The sequence below is a fragment of the Condylura cristata genome, unplaced genomic scaffold, assembly GCF_000260355.1.
Source record: "Condylura cristata isolate star-nosed mole 26May11 unplaced genomic scaffold, ConCri1.0 scaffold00016, whole genome shotgun sequence".
NCBI classification, from domain to species: domain Eukaryota; kingdom Metazoa; phylum Chordata; class Mammalia; order Eulipotyphla; family Talpidae; genus Condylura; species Condylura cristata.
The window spans coordinates 8,835,964-8,847,064 of NW_004567117.1; the positions used below are offsets into that span (position 1 = coordinate 8,835,964).

Consider the following 11,101-nt stretch of genomic DNA (forward strand, 5'->3'; position numbering starts at 1 on the left):
TCAGGCCTGCACCCGAAGTCTTGTATGCATAAATAAATAAATCTTTTTTTAAAAATCTCTATGTGAGTTTTATCACTTAGTAGAGGCTGGAAGGAAGGGTTTGACAATTTGGTGTTAAAGTTTATTTATATGAAGTTAATATCCCTAAATAACCTAGAAACTGGTTTTTTTGTTTGTTTGTTTTTTAAGATTTATTTATTTTTGCATACAGAACTGGGGTACAGGCCAGAGGCTTGGGGCAGTGAGAGGCTTCACCAGAGACAGAGTGGGGAGCAGAACAGGCAGATCTATGAAGTACACTGCTGAGGGGAGCAGTGGGCGGGTCAGGAGAGGTCTGCCACGCCATCTGGTCACCTTCTGGAGGCGGGAATCGAACTCATGAAGAAGTGACTTTAGCTTCTTAGTGCTGTGCTTTAACCTTCTGCACCACCAGGGAGGGCCTAGAAACTTTTTTTTTTAAGATCTTATTTATTTTTGTGTAGGAGAATTGGTGTGTTGGCCAGAGGTGTGGGGATTCACCAGAGACAGAGTGGGGAGCAGAACAGGTAGATCTACTGAAATATGCTACTGAGGGGAGCAGAGGGAGAGACTAGAGAGGTCTGCTGCACCATGTGTGTCACCTCCTGGGTCGGCCAAACAGAAGCATGGCAGTGGCTTAACCGTGCTTAATAGCACTGAGACTTAATCACCAGGGAGGCCTTCATGTAGTTCTCCCAATGTGGTGCTAATAGTACATACTGATTGACAACTCTAGAGGGGAGTCATAGACCTTGAGAATGAACAAAATTACATTTTATGAAGATCAGCAGAGTAGTGACTCTCACCATATATATAGATACTGAACAAAAGGTTACAAATAACAACACATTCCAGTAATACTATAGATGTTTCTGATAAAACGTGCAAGTTGTTTTTCAGGCAAGATGACTAAACCAGAGTATTTCTACTTATCTGATCATTTCCTCAGGTGGATGATGCTGAAGAACCTGACAAGACAGGGGAAAATAAAGCACCGAGTAAGTTCCAGTCCGTGGGAGTACAAGTAGAAGAAGAGAAGTGGTAAGTCCATGAGCATTTTCCATCCTGATGTTGGCAGCATTTTCCCATGCTATAACAACAAGGTATACTAATGTTTTCTATTAACTTTTGAGAGGATAAGCTTGAGTCGATATTACCTGATTCTCCCCCCCACCCCCCATAAATGTGGATACCACTTCATTTAATGGCAGGGTAAGCACATCAATTCATGTACACTTTGTGTGATACTGTTGTGCAAATATTTTATTCCACACTAGTCCTGTTTAGAAAATGAAAACCTTCCCACTTTAAACTGTAGCCTTTGTAAGAGAAGAGGGCTTCTCATATTGCTTTTTTTAGTTCTAGTATTTAATAATACCTGTGTATTATGCAGAATGGGCAAATGAATGACGAGGAAATAGAAAATTCCTGATCATTATCCTGAATCATTAGTTTGTTTAGCTTGCACTTTTCACTTTGAAATAAGCTTATTCTGGAATATTAGTACCTAAAGTGAGACTTCCATTTATATGTTTGCCTATCCTCCATCAGCCACGCAGTCAATAAATATCTATGGTCTGTCTTCCCTACGTGAGACTTCATGTGACACAAACTGAAATCTGACACGGGGTCATCCATCAGTTCATGGAAGGGGTCCTTTTTTATGGTTTTCTGATACTGTCTTTGCATTTGTATCTAAAGAGGTTTTCAACACATATATACATATAATATTTTGATATGATTATATTTAATATAACTTTATAATGCTGGAAATCCAGAAAATTGACACAACCCTTCTAGAAAGGAATACAATAAAGATTAACAATAGTTATACATCTACCCAGACCCACTGATCCAATAAACACACAGTACTATTCTGAATGAATTCAATCAGTGGGAGGAAAACAATTGTGGAACATTATTTGACAATGTAAAATTATTAATTATTAAATGTCAAAAGTAAAACAATGCTGTAGTAAATTCTAGTGCATCACCAAAACAGGATATGTAGCTTTTAAATATAATTTGCAAAGACGATCTAGAAACATGGGAAAATACTCATAATACACAGATAAGTGAAAAAGTTGCATACAGGATAGCCATGTATAATATTCATAAAAATGGATAAGGACTGAAGTGTAATATTTATACATGGTAGGTTTACCAGTGACTTTTTTTTCTTTTACTCTAAAATGTGCCTTTATTGTAATGACTTCAAGTTTTGGTAATCACTATCTTCAAGACAATCCCTCTGGCACGTGTTCTTTTTTTTTTTAAGAGGTATTTTATTTATGCATCTAAGAACTGGGGTATAGGCTAGAGGTTCAGGGTCGGGTGAGAGGATGCACCAGAGACAGAATGGGGTACAGAGCAGGCAGATGGATTGAAATACACTGCTGAGGGGAGCAGGGGAAGATCTAGGAGAGGTCTGCTGGGCCTTGTGGATTAGCTCCCTGACAGGAGATCACACTAGCCCTTGAGTGCCTTGGAATTGCTTCATAGTGCTGAGACTTAATCCGGTGTGCTACCAGGGAGAGCCCTCCTTAATTGTTTTAGAAATTTTTTTAAATTGTAAAATTAGTAGCCATGAAAGAACTTAGGATGTGAAAACACATTCCTCCTTTCTCTACCATCCCTACCAGTTTGTTTTCTTCAGTTGTGTAGGGGTTAAGAACACAGATTTTTGAACCAGAACACCTACATTCAGATCCTGACTTTGTCACATTCTAGCTGGGGGGCCTTGATAAAAATCTGTGTGCCTTAATTTCCTTACATATAAAAAGACAGTAACAGTTTCAAGTACAGCATATAAGGATTTTAGAAATCCACCACTCTGTCTTAAGAACAAATTGAAAAATCAGCAACTCTTCTTAAATCCGTCAGAGTAATAAAATCAAGGTACAAATCATTGCCCAGAAAATTAGAGAGACTAATAAGTACAGATAATGGCAAGTTCTGTTATAATTCCTATAACAGAAATCCATGAGCAGGATCCTTTGTGATACCAGTGCTAGGAGAAGGAAACCTAAATTTAATTCATGAATTTCTGGAAGCTCAATGTGGATAAATCTAAGAATGAAAATGTTCAGGGGGCTCCAGTTATGGAGCGTCCTTCACACTTTTGTGAGTTTTACATCCAGGAATTCTACCATACCCTCACAGTGAACATTAGAGAAAAATCCTTCCAAGATTCTCGTAGGGGGAGAGGAACCATTTTTGAAATATGTCAGAGCATTCTGCCCCTAGCAGTAGACCTTTGGGGATGCTATTCACGAGAGCCAAAGCTATTGGGTTTTATCAAATTATAACCTACACTGGGGGTAAGAAAATACGCAACTCTAGCTCCCCCCTCTTCCATGGGAGACAAAGGAAATAAAAATTCCAGTCCCCCCTCCCCCAGTCATCCTGGCCTACAGAATGGGGAACAGGGACAGATGCAGAACTGAGAAGTGCTGTTGAGATTCGCAGGCTCACCAAAGGCAAACACTTAATCATAGGACTATAGCACGGTCTCTTCACCCCTTATCTGGCCACCACACTGCTAAGGGCTTATTCACCAGTTTTTTGGTTACTTGAGATATCATGCCCACCTTTCAACAATAATTTATAAGACATGCTAAAAAAAAAACAATTTGAAGTGACTAACATGCATCAGAAACAGAATCATATATGGTAGAATGTTGTAATTGGCACACCAGAAATGAAATAAAAAACTATGATTACTGTGCTAAAAGCTTCAATGGAAACAGTAGATCTACAAGAACAGATGAATAATGTAAGCAAAGAGACAGAAATTCTAAGAAGAGAAACGAAATGCAAAGGATCAAGGCACTGTAACAGAAGAGAAGAATGGCTTTGATGGACTCTTTAGTTGATTAGACACAGCTGAGGAAAAAAAATCTCTGCACTTGAAATATAACAATGAAAACTTCCAAACTGAAAAGCAAAGAAGAGAAAAACTGGGTGGGGGGGGGGATTCCCAGGATATCCAAAAGTTATAAAAAATATATAACAAATATATGCAGACTGAGAATTCCAAAAGGAAATGAAAGCAAAGAACAGAAGCAATATTTGAAGAAATGGTGACTGAGAATGTCTCCAAATTAATGTGAGATATCAAGCCAAGATCTGGGAAACTCAGACATGACCAATCAGGATAAATGCTCAGTATAGTATATTTGGAAATCATATTCAAAGAAAATAAAATATCCTGAAAGAAATCAGAGGGGAAAAAATGTCTTTCCTATAGAGCAGGAAGCATAGACAGACATATAACTTTTTATCAGAAAACATGTCAGTAATAAGAGAGGAGAATTAAATATTTAATAGTTGAGAGAAAGCACCAACCTAAATTTTTGTACTCTGAAATTATCCTTCAAAAGTGAAGGGAAAGTAAACACTCTCAGACAAACAAAAATTAAGGAAATTTGTCATTAACAGCAGTAATAGACTTGCTTTGCGGAAATAAAAGTTCTAAGAGAAGAAAATGACATAGGACAGAAACTTGGATCTATATGAAGAGAGGAAGAATATCAGAAAGGGAGTAAGTAAAGATAGAGTAAGAACTTTAACTTTTCTTAATTGATTTAACAAATAAAAGAATGTTTAAAGTAATAACAGCAATGATATTATCAAGTGTGTGTGTGTGCTTGTGTATAAATGAAATGAGTAACTTACAATGATATAAAGAATGGAAGGGAGGAATTAGGAATATTTAGTAATTAGAGAGTACTCACACTATTCTTTAAGTGGCATAGTGCTATTTGAAAGTCGACCTGGTTTAATTGTAAAATGCATGGTGCAAACTCCAGGACAATCACGAAAAGGAATCTTTTTTTTTTCTTAAGATTTATTTATTAATGCATACAAGAACTAGGGTACAGGCCAGAGGTGCTGAAGGGGCGGGGGGAGAGAATTCAACAGAGTCTGAGTGGGCAACAGTACAGGCGGATTGACCGAAACATACTGCTGAGGGGAGCAGTGGGAGAGCCAGGAGGGGTCTGCTGCACCATCTGGGTCACCTCCCCGGCCAGGGTTCAAACAGTGGCTTCCCATAGCTTCAGAATGCTGAACTGTAAACCCTTGAGCCACTAGGGAGGCCCCTAAAAGGAATCTTTTATTTTTTAAGTATAATTGATATACTAAGAAAGGAGGACTACCGATTTCCTTCTCTAAGACAAAATTAGAAACAAAGAGCTATAATATGCAATAGAAAACAGTAACAAGTATGGTAGTTATCAATCCATCAAGAATGTTTTAAACACGATGGCCTAAATACACCAGTTAGAAGTTAAACATTGTCAGAGTGATAAAAACAAGACCAACTGTGTTGTCTATAGGAAACTCACTTTATTTTTTATTTCTTTAAAAAAAATATTTATTTAAAAAAAATTCCTTTTTTAAAGATGTATTTCTGCATACAAGAACTGGGGATAGGCCAGAGGTACAGTGGGTGAAAGTTTTCACCAGAGACAGAGTGGGAAACAGAAAAGGTGGATTTACTGAAATATCCAGTGGGTGGGACAGGAGAGGTCTGCTGTGCCATGTGGGTCAGCTCCTTAGCTAGGGATCAAACTTGTGCTGCAGTGGCTGTGGATAGCTTCATAGAGCTGAGACTTAACTCCCTGTGCTATCAGGGAGGCCCAGGGAACCCACTTTAAATATAAACACATACAGATTAAAAGTAAAGACATGGAGAAAAATATACCACACTAACATTAACCAAAACAAAGAAGCAGCAATCACTACCTTAATTTCAGACAGCAAATTTCAGAGCAAAGAGGTTATCAGGATAAAGAGAAGCCTATACAACTAATTTTCTAAAAAAATGTAATAATTCTTAGTATTTTATTCCCTAAGTGAAATATCACTATCATTTCTTTAAGGATTTCTCTATCTGATTTTGTAGGTTCTGATAGTGAAACCATAAAAAAAAAAAAACAAAACAAAACCTGGAATTTGGGGAATAAAAGGAATAAACAGAGCTATAAACAAAAAATCAATAGGCATATAATTGAATATCAAGCACCATCAAACTACTGAATATAATTGATATCTACAGACTATTTCAGCAGATTGCTCACTCTTCTCAAGTTGCAGACCACATTCCAGACCATAAAGCTCATCTTAACACATTTTTAAAATAAAATTTGAGGCCCTCCCTAGTGGCACAGTGGGTTAAAGCACAACACTAAGAAGCCAAAGCCACTTCAGCTTGAGTTCGATCCCCGCCCTCGAGGTGACCCACATGGCGCGGCAGACCTCTCCTGACCAGCCCGCTGCTCTCCTCAGCAGTGTACTTTGTCAGTTGGCCTGTTCTGCTCCCCACTCTGTCTCTGGTGAATCCTCTTACCGCCCCTGTACCTCTGGCCTGTGCCCCAGTTCTGAATGTATAAATAAATAAAATCTTTAAAATAAAAAATAAATAAAATTTGTAAGTGTCTACTTTTTGGCCACAATAGACTTACACTAGAAATTGATAACAGAGAGTTACAGTTACTTGGAGATTAAAAACACACCTCAAATTATACATAGGTGAAAGAAGAAATCTTATTTGAAATTTGAAAATGTTTTAAACAATGAACATACAACTTACCGAGATTTGTGGGAAGCTGTGTAAAGTGCAGTTAGAGGGAAATTTATAGCATTGAGTGTATGTATTACAACAGAAGATCTACATAATCAATCATCTCTATTTCCCTTAACAAACTAGAAGAGTAAATTAGATGCAGTGCCAAAGATACAATTAATGAAGGAAATAACAAGCATTTCATCAAGATAAAAAATGTCTCTGTGTAAAACAATATCAAGAGAATAAAATAAGCTTCATTCTGGGAGAAAATATTTGCAAGACACATCAAATAAAGGACTGTTTCCAAAAAAAGTCTCAAAACTCAATAAAAGAAGGAACAACCTGTCAAAAAAAAAAAAAGGCAAAAGACCTTTGCAGCAGATCAATTAACACAACTCACCAAATATATACAAATGGCAATCACTGTGCGTGTGTGGGGGGAGGGGCAATATATCATATGTCACTAGGAAGTAGAAGTGAAAACAATGCTCACTACTAGAATGTCCAAAATCTAAAACATTTACATCACTAAATGCTGGTGAGATTAGGGAACCACATCAATTCTCTTTCATTGCTGGTGAAAAAATGGTAGTTACTTTGGGAGAGTTTGACAGTTTCTTAATAATATTACCATGAAATCTAGCAATAGTATTTTTTGTTATTTACCAAAAGGAACTGAAAACTTACAACCACATAAAATCCTGCACACAGATGTTTACTGCAACTTTATTCAACATTGCAAAACTCGTAAACAAGGAAGATTTCCTTCAGTATGTAAATCGATAAATAAACCATGGTACATGTAGACAACAGAGTTTTATTTTGCATTATTAAAAAACCATCAAGCCTCAAAAAGATGGAGGAAATTTATATGCATATTACTGAATGAAAGAATCTGAAAAAATTACCTGCTATTTGATTCCAACTATGACAAATGACATTTTGGAGAAGAGGAAACTCTGGAGGCAGTAAAGGGTTGGAACCAAGGGTTGGAAAAGGGAGGGGTGAGTAGGCACAATACAGACAATGTTTAGGGTAATGAAACTATTCTATACAATACTACAATGTTTAATATATGCCTTTATGCATCTGCAAGGCCCATTGGGTGATTCATATCAAGAGTAAGCTCTAGGGCCTCCCTGATAGCCTGGGGGTTGTCTCACACAATCACCTGTAAGGCCTGAGTTAGATCCTGGTCACATGCCACATGCCACATCTTGCCCCACCCCAACCCCACTGTTCCTCTTAGCTATGTATTTCAGTAAATATTCCTGTTGTGATCCCCACTTTTTCTCTGGTGAATCCTCTCATGCACCTCTGGCCTACACCCCAGTTTTTGTATGCATTAAAAAAAAAAAAAAGCAAGCTCTAACTAAATCTCTGAACTCTGGATGGTTCAGAGAAGCTGTATGGGGAATTATTTTACATTCTTCTCAATTTTGTTGTGAATCTAAAACTGCTCTAGAAATAGTTTATTGATTTTTTAAAAAATCCAAGAGCAGAGGCCCTCCCTAGTGGCGCAGAGGGTTAAAGCACTGAACTAAGAAGCTAAAGACACTTCTGCATGAGTTCAATCCCCGCCTGCCCCAGAGGAGATCCACATGGAGTGGCAGACCTCTCCTGACCCGCCCGCTGCTCCCCTCAGCAGTGTACTTTGTCAGTTGGCCTGTTCTGCTCCTCTCACCTTCTGCATCTCTGGCCTGTACCCCAGTTCTGTATGAATAAATAAATAAATCCTAAAAAAAAAATCCAAGAGCAGAAAATCACATAAACATTTACTGGGGAAATGTCATTTCGTATATATAAAACTTCAGAAAAATACATGACACACAGGAAGCAATGTGTTTCATATTTGATTATGGACCCATCGGAAGTCTCTATAGTCTGAAGCCCAACAAAGTAATCGTGTCAACTTTTCCTTAAAAATATGTGAAAATTGGGACCTCCCTGGTGGTGCAAAGAGTTAAACTTGAGCACTACGAAGCTGTCCACAGCCAGCCACTGCACCACGATTTGATCCCCAGACAGGGAGCTGACCCACATGACAAAACAGCCCTCTCCTGTCTCCCCACAGTTCCCTTCAGCAGTGTATTTCAGTTGATCCACCTATTCTGCTCCCTACTTCTCTCTGGTGAATCCTCTCACCCCCTGCACTTCTGGCCTGCACCTCTTGTATGCATAAATAAATAAATAAACTGTCTTTTAAAATGTGAAAATTATCTCAATTTTAAAATTTCACTTCAAATATTTCCAAAGTAACACCATATTCTACCTTTCCAAATTAACACCCTGACACTGTGGAGTGCTAAATATTTCATTTGGTATATTTGGGCATACCTAATAGCATCACCAAAACTTCAAATGACCCACTCTTCATGAATTATTGAAGCTTATTTGATGGTCAATTCCTCAGTAAACTAAATGATGTATTTAAAAATCCATCACTCAAAAGGGCTGGTAGACCCAGTTTGGGTACTTAATTTACCAAAACATACTTTTCCTCAAAGATCACTTTGTAGTTAACTTCTGCAAAGTAAATAAGCATTTAAATTGATGTTAATGGCTGTTTTCAACTCTCCCAAAGAAATCCATTGTCAAACTGGCAGGGATTATTTATATCTTCTATCTCTAATTATAATTCTTTTTATAACTTTGCTGTTTGTAATTCATTTAGATAGGATCTTTAAAAGCAAAATTGAACAGATGAGATTACTTAATGATAGCTGGGGGGTTCTTTTTTAATTACCTAGTGATGAAGATGAGACTGTTGTTTCCACATTGATTGGCCAGAACAATCCATCTCTTCTTTTAGCAAATAAGAGAGTGATAAACAATAGTAACTTAACAAAAAGGGAGAGAAGGAAAGAAAATAAACCCAAAAAAGAAAGAGATAGCAGAGAGGAAAGTTAAATAAAACACTGTAACAGGACAAAAGATTCATTAACACCTTTTGAATCCAACACAATTTGGAACCAAAACTAACACAGCAAAGTTTACCTGATTGATTTTTCAATAAAGGGGTGGATTTAAATATAGGGGCTCTCGGTGTTATTAATCAAGCAAAAGAAATAAGTTAGTAAATCATTACTAAAAAGTAAAATAAACTTGGACCCTCCCTAGTGGCGCACTATGACGTTCTTTGTGCGGCCATTGCAGCAAGAATTCAATTCCGGACCAGGGAGGTGACCCACATGGCTGGCAGACCCTCCTGACCCGCCCGCTGCTCCCTTCAGCAGTGTATTTCAGTAGTTATGCCTGTTCTGCTCAAACCAATCTAAAAAAAAAGTAAAAGTAAAAAGTACAAGTAGGTACTCAGCTTCAAGACGAGGGATTTTAATGGAGTCTTAAAAAGTTTTCTGGTATATTTGCAGGCATCTGTGACATCTTCAAACTGCCACCACTAGCTGATGTGATCTGTTCATTCTCCAGAGCCACCTCCCCCGGGGACTATGCAGGGATTCTGCCTCGCGGTCACTAGTAAAATGCCAAGGGAGCTCCAAGACAGGAATGATGCGTGTGGTTTTCAGACAAGACTGCTCTCTTACGCTTACGGGGAAACTTGGCTCCATCAGTCTTTAGCTATCTTTCCCCTATTCCTGTTTTTACAGGGCAGGGACCAGGAGGGTTTGCCAGCATCCACGCGGCGTATGTGTGGTGATATACAGGCCAATCTCACAGCACCTCCCCCAGGACACTCCCCTAGCCAGGGCTCTCGGTCCTCCAGAGCATCCGGTCCCCATTCTTTCTCACCCTTTTGGTTCCTCCCCAGGAATTTGCATGAAGTCTTTTTGTCTTTCAAGCTGACAATTAGGAAATCTGGGAAACCAACCCTTTCTATTTCCGAAGGTGAGAAAACTAAGAGGCTCCCGGGGAACTTCCCTTTCTTCCAAGTAACAGTTGCAGTAGAGTGGCTCAAACTAAACTTTGTCACATACTTAGTGACTCTTAAACTCCAAGAGGGGACGCAAAGATGCAGAATATTGTGTTTTTTTTAAAAGCAGTATGTAAATTTACTTGGAGGAAAACTGCTGAGGGTAACAGTGTACAAATTGCGACAAGCTTTAGAATAGTTGAAAAAACCATGTGTAGACATATATTTCTCTATATACATCTTTTCTATATTTTATAAATAATTTCTTATTAAGTGCTATCTGTAGTATGTATAGTACTTAGTTATTATACATGCGTACATAGCACATATCTTAAATACTATCATTTTCTGTAAAAGTTATGTAATGTTGAATAATAAAAAGGAAAATAGTATATACTTATATATTGTAAAAATTTATAAATTACAGAAATAAAGTAAAATCCCATAGTTCCATCCATAAATTAATAGGTAATTTTTGTCCATACTTTTCCCTTGATAATTTTATTTATTTACTTATTTTTAATGCATACAAGAGCTGAGGTATAATCCCTTGCACTCTTGATAATTTTAAAAGTTAATTGAGGCCCTCCCTGGTGGCGCAGCGGGTTAAAGCACAGCACTGAGAATCTAAAGCCGCTTCC

General features: G+C 37.9%; 1 protein-coding gene across 5 annotated transcripts in view; it reads left to right on the forward strand.

Moving 5' to 3' along the window:
• Nucleotides 1-11,101, forward strand: part of DLGAP1 (discs, large (Drosophila) homolog-associated protein 1) — a 504,048-nt gene that overhangs the window by 458,764 nt on the left and 34,183 nt on the right. For all 5 annotated transcript variants that reach the window (XM_012725915.1, XM_004683753.2, XM_004683755.2 and 2 more), the window contains one exon: nt 968-1,059. In XM_012725915.1, the coding sequence (XP_012581369.1) occupies nt 968-1,059 (92 nt within the window). The remainder of the gene's footprint in view (nt 1-967; nt 1,060-11,101) is intronic.